At 43.6% G+C, this 26,090-nt stretch overlaps 1 protein-coding gene across 2 annotated transcripts in view; it reads left to right on the plus strand.

Moving 5' to 3' along the window:
- The window catches only part of LOC309683638 (PALM2-AKAP2 fusion protein-like), a gene marked incomplete at its 5' end in the record, with an annotated part of 112,701 nt that overhangs the window by 71,895 nt on the left and 14,716 nt on the right, over positions 1 to 26,090 (plus strand). For both annotated transcript variants that reach the window (XM_082497962.1, XM_082497961.1), the window contains one exon: positions 16,789 to 19,180. In XM_082497962.1, the coding sequence (XP_082354088.1) occupies positions 16,897 to 19,180 (2,284 nt within the window). The remainder of the gene's footprint in view (positions 1 to 16,788; positions 19,181 to 26,090) is intronic.

A 26,090-nucleotide genomic window follows, 5' to 3' on the forward strand; every position in this document is an offset into this window, starting at 1 on the left:
TTTTGAGAGGTACTGAAAAAGTGGAGAAAAGACGTGAGGGGACAGGAAATCTTTTCCCCTATATATGGCTTGCAACAAACATAAGTAATTTGTCATTTGCAATTCCTTGTTTGCTTGCTAAAGGACATGAACAGCCAAATATCAACTATATGAGGAAAACAAGTAAGTGGGATGCTGTATGGCTTTTCTCACCTGTTTTTCCAGCCATCTTCTTTTCGTGAAATCTTGCACTGTCAGCTGATTGGCATTTATGGCTCCAGCCCTTGTAATTTTGACAAGGTATTTTACGTTTGCTGTGCTGGGAGTATTAACCATGCCACGTGCTGTTTTCTCTCTGAATGGAGAATGCCCCCGAGGCCTAGTTTCCAGAGCAGTTGAGTGTGAATACATCTTTTAAGAAGTTTTACATATTCAGCATGGGAAATAAGAAGAATGAAGACCATTTTTAGCCTTGGAAATTAATTTCAATCCAAGTAGCATCAAGACAGGGCCTCCAGGTATTCTTTGAGTTGGCTTGAACACAAGCTCTTGGTTTTCACCAGGGATAAAGGTTTCTGAGATGTGAGTGCTCCTTGTATTACCCAATCCAGCTGCCAGCACGAGTACATGTTGATGTTCATGCGAGTACGAGTACGCACCAGAGGCATTTTCTTGCTGAAGAAGCTGTAGTCTTTCTCCATCATGAGAAGACACAGTCCCGACAGCAAGCAGGGACAGAGCCTGGCACTGGTCCCTTCCCCTGTGAAAGTGGGAAGCAGCAAGCGACCGCACTGCACCTCCCCACTGTGAGTCCCCCAGAAAACGCAAAGCACTGGTGAAATCTAAGAGCCCTCTTGTCCCTCATCAAGGTTTAATGTGACAATTTCCTCTTGAAAATTTAGTTCGGCAGCCATCCTTGGGTAATTCATGCTGAACAGTTATTCTCCTGCTGCTATGGTGGCAGAGTGGACTTTGTCTGAAATGTGGGTGTTGGGTGGGGGATCTGCTCTGGAAAGGAGAGTTTTGAGGTGTGAGCACGCTGTCTGTGTAGCCTATCTTCAGAAATTGGTTTTATTTCTGTCTCATCCCAGTTGTCTTTATAAGAAGAACAGCAGGTCTGGTTGCAGCACCAGGGGAAATTAAACTGACAGAGCCAATTTGTTCTCATAAAATAAATAGAAGTGGCCTTTGGGTTTAAAGTGTGTGATTTCCGCAAAAGGAGGAGAATTAAGATTGCTAACCAGATTAAATTCTTTGCAATTGCTGGTTATCAAATAGCCACTTCAACATGAGGAAACATCCAAGAAAATTATTTATGTTTTTGAAGTATTTGTTGCAAGAAAGGATTCTGCCAGATTGACTTCCCTGGCTGCTAGGAGCCCTCTCTGCCGAAAACTTAAAATTGGCTTGTGAGCGGGTTTGACCTGAGCAGCATCAGGGGTGGATGGGCACCCGCACAGAAAACTGCCTCTCCTCTCCCGACCTGTGCTCCCTGCATCTCCTCGTGTGGGGCCACGCAGAGAAGTCAGAAATATTTTACCTGGAGAGAAGGCTGAAGAATGGAGCAGGTCACTGAAAAGCCAAAAACCACCAAACCAGCCAGTGACAGGGCCGGCATTAAAAGCTTTACCATATCTCTTGTATCTTTGTTGTTTTACTCTGGATCCCTTGCACATGACACCCTCCAATGCTCACTGCCCGTAATGTTTTCTCAGCTGCCTCGACAGGGTAGATTTGTAGAGGCAGTATTAGAAATGAGAATGAGATCCTTGAAATGTTCAGTAAACTTCAGCTGTTGCATGCTCAGGCACCAGTTTTGCTTCCAGCAGCCAGCCTTGTGGGGCACTTTTCATTTTACAGTCCCAGACAGAGAGACCAGTGGAGATAATATCGTTTTAAGATAGCGAGCTGAAATGGTGACTCTGGTCCCCTAAGCCCTTCCTTCTTCTGCAGGCAACTTTGCTGTGATACAGAGAAGAGAGATAACACTTTTATAATAAGATATGTGCTGTGAAAAGACTGTTGGTACAGAAGGAGGTAAGGGAATACTTCTGGTATTTGCTTTTTCTCCTGCTATTGCACATCTTGAATTTAGGACATACAAGGGTGCTAGTCCAACAGGCTCAGAAAGTCACGCACGGTGTTTATTCCCTGAACAGGAAAGAGATAGACAAGAGGATTTGTTTGGTTTACCTTAAGCTTGCATACACTTTCCGTGAAGAGGAGCACCTTTTATTTTTTTTTCTCTTTTTCCTTTTATTTCTTCGAGCACACGTTTCAAGATTAGAATTAGCCCTTTTCAACTGGTTGTGATGATGACCCTGTGGTTCAAGTGGTGCTGTTATCTCCAGCATGGGAAGGTCTTGGTAGGCTACCATCTGTGTCCTGAGGTAGCTGAAAGGGCTTGAGTTTATGTGACACCTATAATTTTGTTACTGTTCAGTCAGGAGGTATAACACTGGAAGTCACTGTTTCCACCACATTTTTAAAGAATCCATGGTGCTTGCTTTGTTTAACCATAATCACGAGTTGCAACCAGCAGCTAAAATCTGAGATGGCTTCTCCCAAAAATGCTTGTAGTGTAGACTGTGCCCCACATCCAGTGCCTCATCACGTACCTTGAAGGTTCACAAGGGAGGGTTCGCAAGGGAGGGCTGCTGTGAATTAAAGAAGTTTCCCAAAGTCACAAGGTGCTTGCAGAGGACACAGTGCCACTTACATCTTTTTCTTCGAATGGTTGAGCTCTTGCTTACACATCTTACCATTCTCTACAGGTGGCCCCCTGGCATGGACTGAAGCAGTCTTGTGGCCAGTTAGAGTCTTTCTCATTGCTAAGTTTAATTCAGCACTAAAACTGCATATGAACTGCCATTCTGAGTGATACATTTGGCTGCAGACGTGAGGCTCTTCAGATCTGCAGCCAAAATTGGAGTTGCCTACCTCACACTAATTTTTCATATACACAGATTTAGCTGCAAAATCCAGCACCCTTGGCTTTAATGTGCATTTGTGCTGCAAAATTGGAAGATCAGAGGCCTGAAACAGGTAAATCACTTTGAAATGCTTCTTTTTTCTCAGATTCTGAGGTCACCTTCACTCTGTCTTTTATAATCTTGTCCTTGATGTCTCCAGGAGACAATACTTGCAGATTGTTTAGTGGATCTGTGATACTCATACAGACTCTCCACTACATTTCAATCTTTGTAGACTTACTGCCTCTCAGTATGACATGATGTAGAGGACCCAGGGACTTACTGCTTACGGTCGTGCAGGAGAGGTGGTTTAAAATGCGGACATGTCAGGAACCTTTGCACTTGAAGATGTTGAGAGGAATCATCTTAAAGTATTCTTGGACCACTTTGAGATAGACTTCTGGTATTTTTACTTGTTTCTTGATCATTCAGCCATTTCAAGTTTCTGTTCAAGCTTTTAATTTCAACAAAAGAGTACTAGATTTTTTTTTTTTTTTAATAAACTTGAGGTTCCATTGGAAGGGACTAAGGCTTTAATGGAAAAACAAAACAAAACAAAACAAAACAAACCCAATCAAAATACCAAACCCCAACTTACTTAAAGTTGATGGTGATGGTAATGGTGGGTCTGAATTCCTGAGGGGGAAAAAGGTTGTTTGCTTATTTGAGGCCAGCTCTAGCAGAAGAGGGTTGAACAAGGGTGTATCTGCCGCCTTTGCTACTAAGCTACACTGCTATACTGTACACAAGACCTTCATTACCAATACCCAGTTCAGACTTGCAACATACCAATATATCTAGGAAATGTTGTTATTCCTATTTTCCAAAACTAATTGGTATGAGAAACAGATGATTAAAAAAAAAAAAAAAAAAAACCTAAACTATTTTCTAGTACAACTCTTTTATGTTTCACTGAAAACTGAGCATTTGCATGTCAAGTGGGCAACTCCTGCGAGTCTGTAGGAAACAAGTGTCCTGAGCACCATCTCCTGCACACCTGGGTAGTGCTCCAGTTACAGCTCTGTCCTCCAGTGACCTCCAGGGCATGTGGGGCTTTAGATGGTTGGTGGCAGGGAGAGTACGTAAGATAAATATCTTGTGACCTTCTGCTCCTTCAGTGACCACAGGTGAAGCAGCGTTACTTGAACTTCACATTTAATCAGTAAGGAGCTATAGAAATTGCATTTTAAATCCATACAGTTTAATACAGAATTTAATTTCTCTGTGAGGCATTTATCCCTCATCATAGTGTAGAATTCTTTGATGATTCAAGGAAAAAAAATGCTAATATGGGCAAAGTTATAACTGTATCATAATATCTGCCCCTTGTTCAGACAGTATGAGAGGTGGCATACAAAAGCACACAGTATTTCCTGTTACTTTAGGGTCACCAAAGCCAATCTTAGTTTTATTTTTGGACAGGGATGTTGACTGTCTTTTTTTCCTGTGAGAACTTTATTTCCATTCTGTTTTCATAGATTCATTCAACAGGTGACAAGGAGCTTTTTACCTACCTTTTTATAAACTGTAGAGGCCTGACTTGCCTCATTTAACGAGGCTCAGGCAGGTGGTCAAGCATCGGATGAAGCCAGCCACCACTGCCTTCAGGGCTTCTCACATCAAAAATACCACTGCTGTTCTTTTTCATCATTGCTGGTAGAGGATGACTGTGCCTTCCCTTTGCTGCTGCCCTAGAAGTAGTAAGAAAGCAAATTAATATCTTAGGTAATTCTTCAGGTGAGTAAAATATGCTATTCCAACACTTAAGCGATGTCGTCTATAGCAACGCTAACAAAGGGACACTAAATTCAAGCCATTTTAACCCAAAGTCCAGAGGGCCTTCGCAGGAGATGCCTGGTCAGCATAGCTCATGTGTTTGGCTTTAACTATCGAGCCTCCAGGAAACCTAATCCAGCGGTACTCAAATGTCACTAGCCCACAGGCAGCAGTAACGAACAGTACTGTGCTGTAGAAAACGTTGCGCTTTTTTTCCCAGTCACCTTGCCTTCTAATGTTGTTTTTTTTTTTTTTACATTCCCTGTCTTCGGTTGTTTTCCATGTGGCTAACACATTTCCTACAGGCTGGGGACCACCGCCCCGACCTGAGTCTTCTGGAGCAGAAGGTTACCAAAGGTGCCATAAGCACTTCAGCTAACCCTCTCCTGCAGAAAAGAACATAACCAGTCCTTTTTTTGTTTCCTAGTAGGTAAAAGATACTGCAAATTACCGCTTGGAGCTTGTGTCTTTGACAGCAGCCCTTCGTGTAATTGCTCCTTTCTAGTACAAAGCCAGCCACATGCTCTGTTGTTGGGTTGTGCCTTCCCCCCACACCACCACCCCCCACAAAAAAAAAAAAAAAAAACACAACAGAAAACCGCTGCTTACGCTAGCTGAAAACAGGTCTTTGGGGCTGTTGCCAACATCATGCTTGTGAAGGGATCTCTAAGGAGGTGGCTCTCTTACAGGTTAAGTGAAGTCATGCTCTTTTTGAGTAGCGGGAACTGGCATTTTCCTTTTAAAACAGCCCCTTTGTGTGAATGGGCTGAGGGTGTGGGTTGCCTCTCTTTTTTTTTTTTTAAAAAAAAAAAAAACAAAAAAACAACCCAGCCCTCCCTCAACCTATGGCATCACAGTCCTGTAACAAGCTGCAGAAGGAATTTTACTTAACAAGCCAAAAAAAGTGAAGGCTTTTATGGAAAATGACATTTTTTGGGTTTGCTTCAGAGTTTACAGGAACAGAGAGAGAGAGAAAGAGTAAGCTACAATTTCTGACCTGTGACTTTTATCTTCATTGAGCCTTTATCATTCAATAGTGGGAAGAGTATTTAAAATACGTTTTTTCCTATGAGGCTGTGCAATTTGTTGTTCTGTGGCTGGTCTGTTCCTTGTGAACAGTAGGCGGAGCTTTCTGAAATTTACAACTTTCTGCTTGCCTGTAACACAGTAGAATATTGGTTCTAGGGAGAAAAGATACTTTCGTATATCCTGTACATGTGATAACTACCCGTGTGTTCGGTGTCTATACTGTTTAGGCAGCACGAGCAAAGTCTTTTAGCTGAGTTCTTTGATTGTTCTCAGGGGGTGTTTCCCAATAGTCGAGTGTGTTATTCTTCTTGACACTGTAAAGCAAACTTCAGTTGATAAAGAGGCTTTAAGGGTGTCTCATCTTTTAGCTGTTTAGCACTGAAGGAAATTAAGCATAGTACTGTGAGCAGTCACATTTAGGAGCAACAGCATTCCTGGTTTCTATGGCGTTTGATGCACAGTGTGACACTTGGTTTATACCTCTGTGCGTGCACCCGGATAGCACATTCTTTAGCTCCTGAGAAATGAGGAAGGATATTTTAGGGTGAAATACCTGAAAGTCAAGATGACATGATCTTTTCTTTTAGCCTGTGCTTTAGTTTTTACATACGCAGGCTGCAGCCTCATGCAGTCACTTCAAATACTGAAAACTCAGTTACTCCTTGTGTAATGGGCTAAAAAACAATAGTCTTTTTGAGCAGATCTAGTTAAGCCATTTTTGTCTGTTCCCCCTCTCCTCTAAAGCAACTTGACCCGGAATGTGTCAAACTCCTGTTTGTACAGAAATGTGAGGTGGTGCTTGCAGTTTAATGGGGAACCTTTTTACAACTGTTTGAAATACCTCCAAGCAAGCATTTCCTATCAGGCAGCAAATTGTCTGAGAAATACAGATGACAGCAACCCTTAATGTAACAGCTTACTTGGCATTAATAATCCTGTGAACGTTAAACGAATTAACCAATGTTTGTTTCATTTTTCTGTAATTAGGAAAAAAAAAACCCACAGCTGAGAGACTGCAGCAATTGGACTTCTCAAGCAGAGCAGTTTGAGCTGGAATAGCCGGTTCAGTTAACACCATTTCCCCCCACCATTATCTTAATTCTCCACTTGCCGAAAGAGCAAGTGATGAATGCCTTAATCAAATAATATCTTAATGTAGTCCAGATGTGCTGTAGGTCATTCAATCAGTGGCTTTTCAGCAGGAAAAGAGGGAATAATGAGTCTTTGGTTGGAAGAACGGAGGAGAGCAGGGGCAGAGGGACGGGAAGTAGTAGGTGCTGAAAGGGAATGTCTTATTCCTGGGGATTTCTCAACTGCCTTCTTCCCAAATAAGGAATGAGAAAAAAATCCCATCCAAGTCTCACTTTCAATGAAATATTCTCCTGCGGGAGATAGGGAGATGACTGTAGTGCTTAGTTTGTGTTATGAGCAGAGCTTAGATGAAGTTGCTGACTGCTTACAATGCCTGACTCACATAGTAGGTCGTATTTATAGCCTGGGTACAGCAATGGCATGTGGAGAATTTAGCAACATCCTCCTTTTTAGAAACTGTACACATTTGGCCTCTTACTGGCAAAACTGTTCTGTAGACCCTGTAGTCCGACTTCTTTTTCTGTTAAATACTACTTACTTGCTGACCATTTGTTGAAATGGTATGTCAAAGTCCCCTGATAATCTTGGCTACATTGGACTCATTGTTTAATGATAGCAGTTTTTATTTTGTGGGTGTGTGTCTTTGAATGGGTATTTTTCTACATGTACCATGCAGAAAGTTAAGTTACGTGCATGCCCGTGGAGGAAGAGCCCTGCAAATTGCAGTCCACTAGAGTTATGAGGTTTGGGCTCTTGTGTAAAACCTCTAGCTTGCAGCCCAAACGCTGTTTTCACCATGGCATGTTTCTGGAAAAGGAGGCTAGAGTGAAAGCATTTTTGTGCAGTGGTTTCCTGATGGGCTCTGAGCATGGTGACACATTGGAGACCATGACTGAGGGGAGGTGGTGTACCAGGCTCTTGTTGGAAGTGGCTTCTCTCCCCGTTTGTGTGCGTAACACAGCTATTGGCAGAGACTTCAGTTATATCCTTTGATCACCATCGTGTTTTCCCCCTCTCCACTTACGTAATTTAAGCGATTTTTGAGCTAGGACTAGGCTAGATTTCCTCTTTCTTGATGTCCTCTCAGTTTTCCTTTGATAATGTTCCAGTGATCTGCTTTTGGCTGAGTCTGGAGGTAACAGCCTAAAATACATTTTGGGTACAGCTAAATAAAAATTGGGAACTTTTTAAGCCACTACATGCATGCTCTTCATAGAGAGGTTTAGGGCTCTCTAGCTTTAAAATAACTCCATTTCCTTGAAAAACTGGGAAGATGGCAATCCCTCGGGTGCTCAAGCCAGCTGGTACTCTAACCCTCACAGGGCTCACTGCCTGCAAGGGAATAAACGTTGTCCTGCTCTTTGTGCTCCGGGCTGAGCAGGCTAACGTTGGGTGAGACACGCTGCACCAGGCACAGTTACGTAGGCATACCTTCATTTAAGGAGATTTTGCTGTGATGGGTCTTAACCTAATGGATGAGAGCAGTTGTAACAAGTCCTATTGACAGAGGCAAAGCATCAATAATAATTCTTAACCTTCAGCTCTCAAAGAGAAATAAGTGTTTAGCCTTTTTTTCCACATTTCTGAGCATCATTTCTTCCTTTAGCCCCTCCGCAGCATCACTGCTGCCAAATTCCAGTAGATTTTGAACAGCCATGCCCTTTAGATGTGCAGCAAGTATTAATTAGGCTTTAGGAAATAGTTAAAAGCAGTACAATCTCCAGCAGTTGGCGTTTGTGAAAAGAGAAGTGAAAGAAAGTGAAAAATAATCTGTCTTATGATTTGTTTGCAAAGGTTTGTTGGTGTTTGCTTCAGTTAAAGCATTCAGTTCCTACTATATGGCCCTTGAAATTAAGTGGTGAAAGTGCTCCAGCATAGAGAGATCACGTGGTTTTGTTCAGAAAATGCAGTTTGGGCCATTTATGGAAGGTTTACAGAACTGTATAAAGCAGCAAAAGAATCTGTATCATCAGAAGACTTTAATTTAATACTAGTACATCTCAGAAAGCCTACTTGTGCGCTTATGGCAGGTTTATCTCTCTTCCTCCAATATATTGAAACAGTCTTCCTAGCAGTGGTAAGGTCTGCTCGGAGAACGAGTGAACTGCATGGCCTTTGTCTCCATTTACTGCCTTCCTCCTGCCCCTGCCTAACCCAAATTCCTTCCTCAGGAGGTCCTTTTCTCATGCACCAAAATGATTAATATGCCAGTGTTTTTCTCGAGATCTCGCGTTTACAGAGGAGAGTTGTAGACTCCATTCTTTAGATGGAACAGGAACCCCCCACCCCCGATGAAAAGACTAAGGAATTTTGGAAATCCCCTTGTCTCATTGTTTTTTCATGCAAGTGACCGTAAAGGTCACCCTTTCCTTGTGCTGACATTATCTAGATGGGTTAGAGAGTTAGAGAGTATTAAAAGCAAGGCTTAGTTTAGCGTCCTTTCCCCTCCCCGCTGGGATTAGATCATGCTTTACCAGAGCAATTGTTCCATCCTCAACGTGTCGTGGGCAGATTTAAACAGCAGCATTTTGTGAAGCTGTGATTTTTCGTGCATACATTCAGAAGCCGTGTTCTGCTCAATTCAGTATCTATATTGGGCATTCTTTTGTAGGTGAACATTTTTCTGTCCTTATTCAATTGGGATTTCTCCGCTTTCACTTAACATCAAACCAGAGGCTGAACATGAGAGCATGCTGCCAACAACAGAGCTGTGAGCTCTGAGCTCAGGTCCACCAGCACTGAGGGGAGCCTATCCCAAGTGGACTCTGCAAATGCGACAGTTCACGGTACAGGGCCTCATCTGTGACCTTCAGCTGGGAGGAAGAAATTCTCCTTCTGTTCTTTAAGGGTTGTATCATACCTTGTATTCCCGGCCGGGTAGTGGACAATTTTCTAATTGTGTAATGCTCCCTATGTGTTAGTTGGATACGGTGCTCTTCATTTCCTCCAGCAAACCGTTTCACTTCCGTAGGTAGCATTAGAGACTGCTTCAGGAGATCGTATTTATCGTGTTAAGTGACTTCGCACCACATGCTCTGTAAATCAAATATCCCAGCTGTTGGAAGCATTCATTCTTGTTTCAGCAAAGACAGATTTTAGAGACAAGTTGCAGAAAAGTAAGCCTGAGGAAAAACGTGTAACAGTTCAAAAAGTACTAACCGACTGTGGTGGTGTGGTTGATTAATACGCTAATACAGTTGTATTGACCTTGAGTCAAGTGCTGCCTCTCTGTCGCATTGGTTTATTTCCCGTGCCCTCACTCAGCGTGTACTGTCCTGGTCACTCTGTCCTGGGGAACTGAGTGAAGCAATATAAGAAATAATACTTAACTGTGCATTTTTCTTTTGAGATAGAAATCAATTTGGAAGTGAAAGGAGCATCAGGAGTAGGATTTGAACTGATAAGAGTGACAAGAGGGTCAGACCCCACATTTTTCTGGATGAAATGCCTTCTTATGCATGCATTTACTGCTCAAATTCAGTTGCACTTTCAGGCTGACGTACATTATAAGAAGGCAACATTGCAGAGAACAAGAGAATGGTCTTTCAAATGCAGGTTCTTGTTCCAGTTCTTTGCAGGATTGAAAATATTTAAAAGTAGTTAACCTTTTGGATTGTTGGTTTTCTTGGTGTTTTGTTTTTTTTTTTTTTTAACAACAGCTGCACAAGCATTTAATTTAAAGAAGAACAATATCTGTTTTTCTTGCCTCGGTAGCAGTAGTTGAAATGCAGTTACTAGGGTTGCAAGTTCTTCACAGAGAGACCAGACCTATATTTTTAGGGAGTAAGAGAAAATAACTGGCATAAAGGATCATGTAGCTTCCTACCTGCAGAAAACTGCTTCCAGTTTACGTACCTTGGAGTTCGTGGGAAGTAGTAAGGGTAATTCCAAAGGTGGATCCTGGCTTGCCCAGGAAAAGCTTCAGCTGCTTGTCTTTGAGGGAACAGAAAATACTGGAGCTATAGAGATATGTTTAGAAAAATACGGTATCTTTCATTGCGTGCTCATCATTAAAATATCCTAGCATACAGTATATGCTCCTCATTAAAGTATTCATTTTTGAGCCATTTTTCTCCATCCTTAATTTATTACAGCAGCAAAAGAAGATTGGACTTTGATTTGATAAAAGAGCTTTATAGTGTATCACATGGGGAAGCTGAGGGCTGTAGCTCAGCTGGAATGAAAGAGAATATTGCAAAGCCTTTTACATGCTTTCTGAGCAAATGTAATCACAACTCCTTCTCTAAAACAAATTAAAAAAGGACATACAGAAAGCCACTCAGAAAATGTCACACAGCAAGCTCTTCAAGCAGCCACTTGTTTGGGGCAATGTATCCCCAGGTCCCTTATTACTATATGTATTCCAAAAGAGTCTCCCAGTGCTTATTAGAGGGAGGTAGTATGAAGTTGCATTGATTTTTGTTTTTTTTTTTAGACTGTACTCTTGTCATTTCTAAAGTGCTTAAAAGGAGATAAACTAGCTTTTCATAAGGAAAATTTGCTGGGTGTACTGTCTGGCTACCTCAGACAAGTCACTGAAGAGCATAGTGACCTGCTCACGGACAGTGTCACTTGTGACACTCAGTGCTAATACATTTTAGTCATCAGAAATGGTTTCCGTCTGTGTCTTGAAGACACTGTGTACTGCACTGTGAGAGGAACAGGCCATGTTTTGGGTTTTGTGCGCAAGTAGGATTATGAATGGAACTACTCAAGGGAGTGCCAGCATGTGCCTGACATGTCTGAAATTCAGCAAAATTTGGCAGCAGTGTTTGGGGATTATTTTTTTTTCTGAAATCCAATTTCTTTAGGTGAAAAATTGCAATCTCTTAGGACAACATTTTCCATAGTATTTTTAAAACCCTTAAGAGTCAGTATAAAAATACCGTATGGAAAAGTGGGACCTTTTGACACAGGAGCAAGAAGACAACAGTTTGGGTTTGGTTGGTTGTTTTAAGTTTTTTGTTGTGGTGGGGGGTTTTGGTTTTTTGTTTGTTTTTTTTTTTTTTAATGAAAAGACATGGTTGCTGTAGGTAGTGCGAGTAGAAATCCCCTTTCTTTCCTTGAGCCGTCCATCATCAGCTGCGTCCCTTTTCTTCTCCATTTCCACAGTATTTCTCAAGAGGTTTTTCTCTGCTGCTGCTTTCTCCTAGCTCACCAGAACAGGGAATTTCAAAAACATGAAGTGTTTACCACGTTTTTTTCAGACTGCTTTCTGCAGAGGCTTCCACCTGGAGCGGTCTTGTCCCTCCAGTGATGAGGGAGATCACCGCATTTTTGGAGGTGGATGTGGCAGCAGCTGCTGTGGGAGGCAGGGAGTGCACCAGCCGGCGTGTGACGGGAGCGCTCACAGTGGTCTGGGCTGTCTTTCCCATCTGGGATGGGGTGGGATGGTGACACCTTTCTGAGCACCCATTGTGTGGTAGTGAGCATGAGCTGTGAAGGGTGGGTGCTAGCACCTTGTACGACAATTCTACTTTTGCTTTTCTTGCTCCTTAGGAAGTGCGACACTTCCCCTACAGAAAACGACTTCTCTAAAGAAATACTTGCTGTTGCTGGCAAGAGTGGAGCAATACCTGTGTTGGCTAGGGGTTTCTCACTGGTCGGCCGTCTGGAAGCACGGACTTCTGTATCTTTGCAGTGCTTGGGACTGGCTCCATCTGTGATGCAGATGGTAACAGCGTTCTTCAAAAGGATGAGCTGAACGAAAGCAGCCGTTCTCTTGAAGGTTTGCCAGACTCAACCCCCTAGCAAATCCTTCATTTGGTTCCCTTTGCTTTGCAAAGAGACATCAGAGAGGTAGGCCAAGACAGTAGGTGAAGGAGGAGAGGATGACTGACATCAGCAGGGAGGTGTGGATTAGTGAGTCAACTGTATGCAAATGGGGTTTTAAGTTATGCGATTGTACTAAAACTGCTAAAGGCATAGCAGGCCCAAGAGTCAGATCCAGGAGCAGAGGGGAAAGGGCTGAACAAAGCGCTGGCTCAGTGATCAGGGAGTGGGAGGAGAAGCAGCTGCAGTGCAGGACATGTCCAAAGGAAAATGAAATTTGAAGAAATAGGAAGTCAACAATGCTAATGATGCTGGGAGACTAACACCATCAAAAGCTGTCCTGAAACTGGGCTTGAGTAATTGGTAGAAGCCCACAATGAGGAAACCATGTGTTATATTTTTTTAAACTATGAAATGTTTTTAGTTGTTTAATCTTTTCCTCTCTCCCCCTGCAACACTGTAGCTTCAGAAGAATGTCGATGTGGCTCAGAAGAATTGCCTCCCACGTGTTGTCATATGCATTTTCTGTTGCATCAAACAAAGGAAGGCACTGGCAGTACATTTGCTGTGTCTTGCTCGTAGCACACCCACATTTTTTCCTTCTAAAAGAGTTGATTGCCCAAACACTTACACTTTTGTAGATAAAGAATTCAACCAAGGAGGAAATATGCTAATAATTCTCTAAGCTGCTAATAACTGCAGTTTACTAAAGTGCAGCAGCATTGTAAAAATGACACTAATTACCCAATTGCATCTTGACTTAGACAGAAATGAATGCACATTCAGAAATGGTGTAAATGTAACAGTGACTTCTGGAAAATCTGGGTCTAGATGAGCAGTGTATGGGAATCACTGTGAACGCTGTGTTGCTGACTACAATTAGGACTGAATGCAGCCCTTTTCCCATTTACAGGCCTTTGTAATGGTGCAGGCTTTGAAAAGCCTCCTCCCTGTAGGCAGCAAATACAAAGCTGTTGGTACATAGTTATCACGGGGGAGCAAAAGCAGCCCCCTGGCAAGCTCGCCTCCTTCTGCCAAACAGCTGAGGCAGGGGGTCTGCGTGCATCCCACCCTCCTCCTCCTCCTCCAAGCCCCCTCCCGTGGTGTTGTCGTCCCAAATTGTGCCATTTTCCCAGACCCAGTCAGTTATCCTGGACCGGCTGTGTGGCCTGGAACTGTCTTGAAGAGTTTCCTTTTGTCAGCTGCTTCCATCCTTATGATCTTCCCGGTTACCTTCTTCAGGTAATTCATCAGTAGATCGACTTCTGCTCCTCACAGGAGTATCTGGAGCATACTCTCATTGCTATGACCTCACAAAATTGTCCCCAGATTCTGCTGGAATGTGTTGAGGGAAAAACTGGGTGGTTTTTTTAATTATATCTTTTTCCTCCTCTAGCATTCTTCCCTGGCTTCTCTGCCCTGCTGGGAACCCTCCTCCTTGCTCACTTACTAATCCCCAGCAAAGACAGTCTCCCTCCAATAAGTATCAATGTTTCCTCATAGCTTTTGCTGCATAATTGTCTGTCTTACTACATAATTACATGTGCCACACTAATTGCACAGACACGTGCGCTTTCAGAATTACATACTGTCATAAACGTGTGCCCTGATTAGACAGTTACGTGTACATGCCTTAATTGTGAGCTATGCATTGCAGCTATGATGAGAGGATGGGCCCTTACTCATTAAGAAATTGATAAAATACTACGCCTGTGATTCTGTTCCCTAACTTTAATTCCCAAATGTGGTATGATCCGAAATGTTTCACACATTAAAGCACTGATGGAAGTAGATGTGCTTTAGTGACTGGGACAATTTAGTGAATGGGTCTCTGGGACAACGAGGAGCATATTCCCAGGTCCGTGGCGTGGAGGTACTACAAGCACAGGACTGGGGGGACCTCCAGTTCTGGTTTGACTCTGCAGGGAGATGTGTTTCAGTGGCTGGGGTGCATAGCTTCATTACCTGATTTTCTGCATCCATTGAAGATGTTTTCTTTTGGCTACAGAGGACATGTAGTTAGCTACCAGTGTCACTGGTGGCTTTGATCTGTCTGATTAGAAGCAAATGTTAGCAGAAGGGTGATGGCACACTCATGGTTTGTGTGAAAGGGGACAGACAGCCAGCAGTCCTGTGCTGACGCCTGTGTTCCTTTGCACAGACTGCTCCAGGTAGCAACATCCCCCATTTTGCACCAGCAAGTCAGGCAGGAGAGATTTAAACCCAAATATCAGAAAGGTATTGCAATCTTAGTCCTGTCACCTGAGTACTGTTGTGTCATGATACCTGGAGCTATGCAAGCAAATCAAGAGCAATTCTTGCCCTTTCATGTCAAGAGAAAGTTTACTCTTTCATTCCTGCTGTGCCCACTCAAAAAATTAAGGACTTTTTATAGTGGTTGTTCTGTATTTGTTTGCAGAACATCAGATTTCTTGAATATATCCTTAATAGGACTAAAGAAGAAGCTGGCCACATTTAGATATTTAAATCCTGAAAAATGCAATATGCTTTAAGAAAAGCACTGCTAGAAACTTCAGCTGGAGAATTTCTAGGTTCAACAGAAAGTGACACGCAAGTAGAACCAGTGAATTATGTCAAGTAGACAAAAGCAGATTGTTTGGTTTTAAAGGTTTTTCTCAATGTTTAAGCACAATTAAGAAGAAAATATCTTGTGGCTGTCTTCAACTGTGTACAACTACATAGTTGGGCAGAAAAACTCTTTCAAAGTGCTTTTAGAAGGAGAACTCTTCTGGCTCGCTGTTTATAATTCCTTAAGGTGTGTCAAATGCATTTTACTGCCTATATAAAGCCAGAGGCAATGTGATTGTTCAGGTCACTGGTAAGTGCCATTGTGCTCCTAGCCGATCATCTTCTGCTGCAGTGTGTATTAATAGCATACAGGATAAAGGACAGCAAGGGTGGGGGATGACTAGCAGACAAGGGTGCCCTTGTTGGGTGACCACTGAGTTCACAGGGTTTGGTCAGTGCTGTTTGCTTCCCAGGCCCATGCCTCAGCCGTTGTACTACATAGAAACGCATGTGGAAAGGGAGCCAGAGACCTCAAATACCGAGTTTCTGTTTTAAACGCTAGTCAAAGTGGATAGATGTATCGCTTCTGGTTTTCAGGAGTTATGAAGAGTTAGCAAGTTCTTTCTGAAGAATTATGTTGAAAATGCCCTCTTGTTTTCTTCTTTTCTTTTGGTGTTTCCTTTTTTTGCCTTTCAGCAATAAAGAATTACTGAGAAATTCATTGACATGTTACCAGCTTAATCAAAAGTTCTTTCAGACTTTACTCACAGGAAGTTCAGTAGGCTGCTTGATGGGTAAAATCTGCCCATACCAGAACATAAATAGTGTTTCTTTCAATACCATCCTTGAGAGCAGAGGCAGCACATCAGGGAGAAATATGAATCCAATGCATCTGCAGTGCAGATCAAAGGAGTGGGAGGGAGGAGACCATGACTCTGGTCCCTGTCATGTTCCTTGTGGTGGTCTTCATGCCATGGGAGTTGTGCATGCTTCCTGTCTCCCAGGTCCAGTTGCGTGTGGGTTTCCGTGTGGGCTGGAGAAAGACCCCATGTAATTCTACCCTGTGTTTGATGACCAGCACTGATCCACTGAGAAATGAACATTCCCCGCTGTTGCCACGTCCTTGTTCCTAACTTGGGATGAATCGCCTGCTCTTCCTGCATGTCAGCATCTGTTTCTGCAAAGCAGGGGCAGTAATCCTTTTCATCTGTAGAAGCATTATGAGATTTCCTTCAAGTGCGGAAAGCATTTTTAAAATACCAAGATGATAGGTGTCGTGTGCTGCATGTGCAAACCTTTGAAGAACCTAAACTGCCGAGCCATTAATGACTTGGAAATCCGAAGCTCATTTTTAGTGGCGAGCTAGGACACAAACATGAAATAATGACAAAGTGAGGGTGGTAAGCAGGTGGGAGATACTTAAATGAAAGTTTGTTCTTTTAGTACCTTGTCCAGGTTATGGTAAGGCAACTTTTTATTTTTTGTGTTACTGATTTGCCTTGCCTTCCCACACTGAGAGGCGGCTTTAATCTCAAGTTTAAGAAGTCCTAGGATTTGCTTTCCAGATGGTCTTTACTCTGCATGAAATGAAATGTTGCTTTTTAGGACTTCATCATAGTTTTGTTCTCTTTTATTTTAGAAATCTTCCAGAATCCCTGAGGATGACATCAGGTTGAGAAAAAACAGAGACCAAAACTGTGCCAATTTCTTGGAGCCAGCTACTGTGCTTGCTACAAAGGAAGAGAAAATGGAAATTGAAGTTCCAGTTTCTGAACATAAAAGCATCACCACAGTGGCTTCACCACATCCCATAGACAATCCAACACACTTCTTCTCTCCTGCTGCCAGCCACAATGGACTTAAGGACAGGCATGAATCTCTGGACAGTGAAGTTGCTAAAGAGATCAGATACCTAGATGAAGTGCTGGAGGCAAATTGCTGTGATTCTGCTACAGATAATACCTTTAATGGGACATCCTCCCCTGAACCAAGTGCAGTCTCCATTATGGATGGCTCAGGAGCATCTGTTAATGTCGACAATGATTCAGTACCCAGCGAAAGGGAAGAAAATGTAGCCGAGAAGCAGGCACCCTTGGTAGTTGAAACACAGGAAGCTAGTATAACAGATGAGAACCTGAAATCAAATGGCCATTCCTTGGGTGGACTGAAGGAAGACACTAGGGAAAGTCTGAAGGTGCCAGGAAGCCCCACTTCTTCAAACAGTTCTAGAAGATCCTCTAAGGATGGAGAAACAACTCTTACAACCCTTAAGAAAGAGGCTAAGTTTGAACTACGAGCCTTCCATGAAGACAAAAAGCCCTCAAAGCTCTTTGAAGATGAGGAAGAGAAGGAAAAATACAGGGTCCGCAAAGTCAGACCATCAGAGGAAATGATGGAACTTGAAAAGGAAAGAAGGGAACTCATTAAAAGCCAGGCTGTCAAGAAAAACCCCAACATTGCCGCCAAATGGTGGAATCCTCCCCAAGAGAAGACCCTGGAGGATCAACTGGATGAAGAGCACCTGGAGTCCCACAAGAAGTACAAGGAGCGCAAGGAGAGACAGCAGCAGCAAGGTGCAACACCAACATCCCCCAAACAGATCAGCTGCTCCTTTGTACCACCAGAGCCAGTCAATATCAAGAAAGAGGATATTGTCACAGAGCAAATTGACTTCTCAGCTGCCAGAAAGCAGTTCCAGCTGATGGAGCATTCAGGTCCATCTCAGGGTCAGGCCCCTCTGAGGCGGTCAGGAACACCCAAAATGTTCTCCATCAAACCCTTCTACAAAAGCCTCAATTCTCCACATGTAGACAGGCCACTGTCCTCTGTAACAAGACCCGTTTCAGTGTGTGGGCAAACAGGACAGCTTGAGGGTAACAATGCCACAGTTGTCAAAGCACAGAAGGTCTCCTGTACCTCAGAAGATGATGCAAGTGCTCAGACTACCACTGCTGACTCAGCAAGGGAGTTACAGTGCAGTGATAGCCCCAGAGCTGGACAGGCCTCAAAACTGTGGGCAGAGGATGGAGAATTCATGAGTGCGAGAGCGGTCTTCACGGTGGTGAAGGATGATGGGCAGGGCGTGCTAGACCAGTTGCCAAAGTCAGCCAGCGCCTCTTCTCCTCCAGAGGAGCTCGACTCTGGTTTGGATGACTTGTCTGTCAGGTCTCAGGATACCACTGTCTTGGAGACCCTTTCCAATGACTTTAGCATGGATAACATCAGTGACAGTGGTGCCTCCAATGAGACCATGAGTGCCCTGCAGGAAAGCTCGCTGGCCGATTTCTCACTGCCGCAGACCCCGCAGGCTGACACTCCGGCAGAGTGCAGGGGTGATGGCATCTCCAAGTCCTTCAGCGACCTGGGCTGTGACTCACCCTCCCCAGCATTGGCAGACTCCATGCTGATTGATGATCAGCTGGAGTACCATGCTGGTCTGCTGGTTCAAAATGCCATCCAACAAGCCATAGCCGAGCAGGCAGATAAAGCAAACTACAAGGAAGAAGGAATCCCAGCAGAGAAGGAGATCTCCATCAAAGAGCAGCCAGCCACCACTGGGCCAGCTCCAGCCTCCAAGGAGCAACAGAACCCGATGTTCGAGCCACCCCAGGTGTCTTCACCTGTTCAAGAAAAAAGGGACACCATACCAAAGACTTCAAAAGAGGAAGACTCAGGACTCAGGGAAGGGAAGAGTTTGCAGCAGTCACTTGTGTACTCAGCCAGCCAGCCATTCCTTGTGGAGGAAAATAGGCACGAAGTCAGCTATTTCAGCAAGTATTCAGAGGCAGCTGAATTGAGGAGCACCGCCTCCATCCTGGCCACACAGGAGCCTGAAGTGACCGTGGGCCCTTTCAAGTTACGGTCGAGGAAGCAGCGGACTTTGTCAATGATAGAAGAAGAGATCAGAGCTGCTCAGGAACGAGAAGAGGAGCTGAAGAGGCAGCGCCAAGGTCTGCAGGTGGCATCGAGCCCTATTATGAAGAGCGCACCACCCATGCCCACCAGAACTGTGGCTTACAAAACTGCACCAGGTAAGAGCCCGAAGCGTCACAGTGGAAGTGAAATGTGACTGTAGGGTCAGGTCAGAGTCGGTTTTATGTCATTTTTGAGTGAATACATCATTTTTGCAGAGGGTGGGAGGGTTGTCATGACTTTGTCTGCCTGGGAACTGCAGGCAGGAGGACGGCGTGGGACAACCCAGCTTTCTCTCCATGAGCATCCCTGAGGACATTTTTGTTTTTTCCCAAATGTAGTGTGAAAGTAGCTGACATACCCTGCTGATCACCATTAAGAAACCCTGCACTTTATTCATCCCCATCCACATTGTAGCATGACGTGTCTATCACTGTGCTGCTCAGACCACCCACTGAAATTTAGGATCATCACAAGGACAGCAGCAGTTTTTGCAGCTGTGTGTCTGTTTGAAAGACAAACATACAAAGCATTTTTAACAGGCTTTCTGTTCTCTTGCTCATCATTAAGGAAGTGCAAATGTAGTGGGGATTTACAGGTTTTGGAGTTTTGCATCAGATTTCTTTTTGTGTGTGTCTGTTTTGCTTTCTGTTCTTAGGTATTTCTTGGACTTCTTAATGAAGTTTGTCTGGTAAAAAGATCTCCAGAGCTGTGACTTGTCATGTATTTCAGCTGGTGACATTTACTACTGAATTAAACAGGCATCACAAACAAAATGCTTAATAGATTCAGTAGAAGTCCTCCTCTGACTGATCAGCTTCTGGGTCCTTGAGGTTCGCATTCACAGCAGTTACAGCATATCACTCTTCTCTTCCTCTTTTCAAAAAATAAAGTCAAGCGCTCGTGCCTTCTTAATATAACATAAAAAAATATTTTTAAAAAAATAGGAACACATGCCAGGCTTATTTCTGTGTAGTGATTTTTATGAGTGTAGACCTACATATGCTTTGCAAATACTTAAAAGTTTCTGTTAACAGTGATCATTGTGAAGAAGTATTAATTTTACCCAGAGCACTTAAATTTTGTCCTTATTTCCAGTGCTGTAAATCTGACTCAGTGTTGCTTCCAAAAACTGTGCAAGGTGATCCTTTCCTTTTGAAAGTCACGGCAAACTTGAGTAAGGTCTGGATTTAGTCCATTACCCAGTTTGATTGTGAACGTGGAGTGTTATGCAGCACATAGATAGCTAATACTTGGTTTTGTTTCTTCTGCAAAGGTGATTTTTAACTGTGTTTCTTGCCAAAAAAATGTAGCAGATGCCGTTAGTTTGTTTGAAGTGCTATTGTTATTAGTCCTATAGAACAGTGTTTTTGATAGGGAGTCTCCAGAAGCTGCAGTGTTTTGAGCAATATCTGACAAGAAGTGAGAGACAGGGCACTGTAGACCTCAGCTAGGAGGTCTCGTTGTGACCACTTTCAAAACCAGCATCATCTGTAGCTGCAAGTGCTCAAAATGAGGCTGGTCATGGTTGCTTTTTACTCGCAAGTGATTTTGGAAGGGCTGCTGACACTAATGCTTATTGTAATGGAGCATCTGGGAAAACTGTACTTATTCTTATTTCTCTACACAACAAGGCATTTACTTTGTGTCTGATGTTAAAATGTTCATTGTAAATTACATTCTAGTGAGAATGATAAACTTGTAGTTATAATGAATCATTCCAGACAGTTTCCTTTAAATGTCCAACTGCCATATGTTCAAGAAAGAAAATTGGGATCTATTAGCCAATGACTCAAGCTACTGCAATTTGCAGCTGGTGACAAGGCAAAGAATTAATTTCTAGGAAAAGATGAGTATGTGGCAATATGTAAGGATGTCATTGATCAAAAAACCCACAAAGAGCATTGCTAAAGTCATTCTTAAATCTGCTTTCGGCGCTTTATAAACAGCGGATGTGCTCAGCAGAGCTCTCAGCTGGCAGAAATTAGCTCAGCACCCTTAGTGTTGCAGGGTGCGTTCCCTCAGCTCATCTCATCCTCGCTGTCCCTTTAGCCAGCTGTGTTGCAGTTAAAGACTGCAGGCATCCTTAAAAATAGGGAGAAGGGATACCATGCAATCCCTTGGCAGATTGCAGTGAGTTTCTTTTTATTTTAATACTTACAACACCTTTTCAATATTTACAAAAACGGAGGCAAAAGGTGATTCAGCAGAGGCAGCAAAATCCGGCTGTAAGGCTTCATTGTGGCCAGTTAAAGAGGCGAATTACAGAGCAGAAAAGAAAATCTACTTGTGGTAGACACAGAATATGCTGTAGAACATGTCTGATACTGTAATCTGAATATCTAGTTTCACATAGAAAAATAATAATAGTAGTAATAAGAACAGGAAGAGGAAGGAACAGATGTACTTCTGTCACCAAATTGCCTTTACCAAAGAAAGAATTGGCACTGTTCTTTTAACTTTTCTCACCAGAAAGGGATTAGGGGGACAAGTCTAAAATTGAAAAACCTGTTACTGATCCTTAAGTGGGGAAGTGTAAACTCACCACAACTCTTTCGAGGAGGTGCAGTAACTAATTTAATTAACAACGGCCTAGCTATCAGGCTGCTTTTTGGTGGTGGACTGGGCAGAGTAGCTTTACTAGGGCTCCTGGTGGTCCCTGCTGCTTTGTTACTCCTGCCCCACTTCACTGCTTTGAACTGTTGTTATGTGGATAACAGAAACACAAACGACAAAAAAAAAAAGGACTGCAGTGAACTAAACTGCTATTTTGACTGAAATGTGGAAGATTAACACAACTTACGTGGGTGTATGTGTGAAGTAACTGCTAATTACTTGAGATAGCAAACAGGCTGTTTTTGCCACCCTGACCTACAACTTTCATACAACTGACAGTAACGCTAAATTTGGTGTCTGCCAACCACCCAGCACAAGCTAACATGGTTCCTAGTAATAAAGTTCTCTACTGCTAACAGGGATCCTTTAAAGCTGTTTGGGATGCTTCAAAGCAGCCTTTTAACCCATCTCAGATGACTGGAGTGAGACACAGAGTAATTTCAGTGGAATGACAACTATGTGTTGTGTGCCCACAGGACAAGACCTTCTCCATGGTACTCCTGGAAGGGTGAAGGGAAGAACTGATGTGAAGTCCTTTCCCCAAAAGTTTTGCTTCCATCATGAGGAAACCCAAGAAAGACCAAAAAATGCTTGAACATGGCTAAATGGAGAGTCAGTGTGGATCCCAAAATATTTGTGGAGCTGTATTTAGATTTGAACATTTCCTGTGTTGTTTTGCTGCAGTACCTGCTGCACTTGGTGAGGTGTTGAGCAGCTTCATAACAAGCAAGTGGTTTTCTCCTACAATGTGTGGGTCATACACAATCCCTTTTGGGCAGAGCAGCTGAGGCTGTTTGATAGTTTATTTTAACAGAATGATTGTGCCCCTCTACTCTCGTGAGACCCCTCCTGGAGTACTGTATCCAGCTCTGGGGCCCCAACATAAGGACATGTACTTGCTGGGTTGAGTCTAGAGGAGGGCCACAAAGATGACCAGAGAGCTGAAGCACCTCTCCTATGAAGGCAGGCTGAGAGCGTTGGGGTTGTTCAGCCTGGAGAAGAGAAGGCTTCAGGGGGACCTTATAGTGGCCTTCCAGTATATGAAGAGGGCCTACAGGAAAGATGGGGGTGATCAGGGAGTGTAGTGATAGGATGAGGGGTAACAGTTTTAAAATGAAAGAGGGGAGATTTAGATTGGATATTAGGAAGAAATTCTTTATTGTGAGGGTGGTGAAGCACTGGCACAGGTTACCCAGAGAAGTTGTGGATGCCTAATCCTCCCTGGAAGTGTTCAAGGCCAGGCTGGATGTGGCTTTCAGCAGCCTGGTCTAGTGGGAGGTGTCCCTGCCCATGGCAGGGGGGTTGGAATTAGGTGATCTTTAAGGTCCCTTCCAACTCTAACCATTCTATGATTCTATGACTGTGTGACACAAGAGGATCCAGCGTACATTTGGTGGTGTAACTCCCATGTTCCTTTTATTAGGAGTACTTAGACTATGAAGAACCAGTGTCTAACTTCCTGTAGCACCTGGCTCAAGTAATCTTGGGTCTTGGTTCAGTGAAGGCTTTTCTGTTGGAGAGAGACCCTTTGTGAATATTTGCTGTCTCATGCCAAGGTATGGGGAAACTCCTAACATGAGAAGCCATGCCTGGGATAAGCTTTCCTGAAGCTGCCACATCTGCCTTTTTGGTGTTTGTCACCAAAGCATTGTCAGATGAGGCAGAATGCATGTTGCACTACCTACACTCATCTGCAGGCACTCAGATACATCTGCATGTGCATCTGGGAGAGCTGCCCACCAAGCAGTCATCTTCTCTTGTCCTCAGTTGATGAACTAGATGAGAGAATTTCAGTGGATGGAGAAAGCCCAGAGGGGGAGTTGCAGATTAGAGATGCAAGTCATCAGGTACCTTTACATTTCAGGTAACTGTTCCCTCCAAATGGTGAGAGACGTGTGTGTGTGCTGTTGTCTTCTTTCTTCTACTGAGTGACAGCTGTGGAGCATGAGCCTCTGTCAGAGAAGCCACTTCATTCTGAAAACCACCTTCCACTTTAATTTTTCACTAGTAAATACCTACACTAAGGAAATTTCTCAGGTTCAGCCACAGCCTGAAGATACTTTTTGTACGATGGGGGAGAAGCAGAAACTTTGGGGCAAGATATTTTTAATATTTGTGGCCATTGCAAAATTTTTAATGCCCTGTACACGTGTAAATGATAAGGAACAGGTATAATCCATATGCGTGAACCCTTTTTTAAAATGATAATTTTCATAAAAACTACAGCAGAAATGGAGCTTTTGAGTTTATGGAAGATACTGTTTCCTTACCCTTTCATAAGCACCATTATGAAAAAAGCAAAGTTCATCATTCTCTTCAACGATTCCTCTGGACTGCTCATCACTTATCCCCTGAACACCTCCAGGAGTGCCTTAACAGCATACTAACCCAGCTAATTCATCATTTGGTCTCTTATTCCCGCCCTAGTGGAGAATGTGTGTGAAGTGAGAAGATCTTTCAGAGGTTCTTTTTTTAATGTTTGCTTGTTTGTGTGTTTGCATATTCATGTTACTCACTTGGTGTTCAAGAAGACCGAAGAAGCCAACTTTTCACCTGGAGTGGTAATGAGACTCCACATTACCAGAAGGACCTTTTTTTATATATTTCAACTATCCCTTGACTTCAGCAGAGACTTGTCTCCTAAAACAATCTGTCTTGCTGAAATACCTTATTTTGAAAAGTTTTCTCTGCTGTGCAGATGTCTTACGGATGCTGATGGCATTTTTAAAATAGTTGCTCCTACTTGTGGGAATCCTAATTCTTCCCATCTCCTTTGTACCTTAGCTAACACTACCTGATGGCCCTTGTTACCTACTGGTTATTTAGGGGTGGGTCAGGTCCCTGTCCCAGGGCCTCGCCTCAGTCACTCTTTCATCTTGGTATTGCAGCAAATTAGCTGAGCATCTTTCCCCGGCTTGCAACGAGTGCTTGGACACCTGTCAGGCTTCACAGGGTGGACAAGTCACCATCACAACCTCTCTTGCTCCCCAGAGTTGTGCAGAGGTTTTGGTTAGGAGGGAGCTAATCATCCCCCGGCTCTTACACATCTTTGATTCTGCAGAGAGGTGTCAGGCCATGTCTTGCAGCCACCAGACTGGGACACAGCAGCAGCTGCCCCTTCTCTGAGCTTTCCCTTCTCCTCCCCAGGGCTTAGAAAGAGTGTTCTCCATAGGAGCTGCTCCTGCCTGCCCCAAATAGCACAAGAGGCAGGAAATTAAATGAAATAAAATTACAGGAGCTTCCTATTAGATCCCTGAAGCCAGACAGTGGAGGGAGCCATCACCAGAACTCAAGACACAGAAGATTTTTTTGAGTTCCTTTGAAAGAGGAGAAAAATGTAAATGTGTAGGTAAAGATTTGGGATGCTGTAGCCTGTACTCAGTATCTTGTGACAGCTTTAAAGGTGACCTTGGGGGACTACACTGCTGGTAGCTGCTGTTGACTTGCAAGTTTGACTATCAGGCTGCAGTTTTTGCTGGTATCCTACAGGTGTGACTGTGTTTACGTTTGAGTCAGAGCACGGTTCCTTTATTACTCAGCATGGATTGGGCAAGGACCACCAGCAGTGTCTGTGTGCATCAAGTGTGGGCATGGGACTGCATAAGTAGAAAGTGCCTGTGATCATCATGTCTCATGATGCTTTTATGCTGAATGACTTCTGCCTGAGAACAGTACCTTATCTGGATGAAAATTTGCCAGAAGAAAATTAACCCAGCAATGTTTTCTAACACAATCTGAACTGGCAGAATAGGTTGCTGCTACAATACGGAAGATGGTGAGCCTTCCAACCAGGGAGGATGGATCTGTTTGGAGGTATCCCCTTTCTAAAATGTAGATCCCCAAAGCCTATAGTTTGCATTGTTTCCCAGGGGAAGCGGAGTGGAAGGAGCACTTTTCAGGCTTGAGACTTGTCTGTAGGTCTAAGCATCCTATGATGTGTCTGCATCCCTGGGGGAAAGCAAAAGCTGGGCAGACATCTGAGAAGCTTGATTCTTTCTGCGTTACTTGCATACATCCAAGACAGTTACTTTTAAGTGTAAGAATGAAGTAATACAGCAAGATATCTGACCCTTAACAGGCCTTTTATTTTCAGCAGACTTTTTTATCCACTGGACCTAATGGGCAAGGTGATGGTTGTTCTTACTCTCTCCTGCTGGGCAGTCAAAGCTGTCACGCGTGGGTGCAGCTGGGCAGCTCAGGACCTGTTGTGGTCCCCTGCTTTGGCAGCATAACTCCTGGTTGTCTGTGGAGCAGGTGCTGATGCAACGCAGAGGAGAACCTGGACCCGTAGAAACTCCCCCTCCAGTCTCTGGTGGGGTGGTTTAGGGGGGATGAATTCCCAGCCTCATCCCTGCACCGTCCAGCTTAAGCTAAGCCTGTAACGAGAAACTAGTGATGCTGGGGGTTTTCCAT

This window comes from Vanellus vanellus (assembly GCF_965231255.1).
Source record: "Vanellus vanellus genome assembly, chromosome: Z".
NCBI classification, from domain to species: Eukaryota; Metazoa; Chordata; class Aves; order Charadriiformes; family Charadriidae; genus Vanellus; species Vanellus vanellus.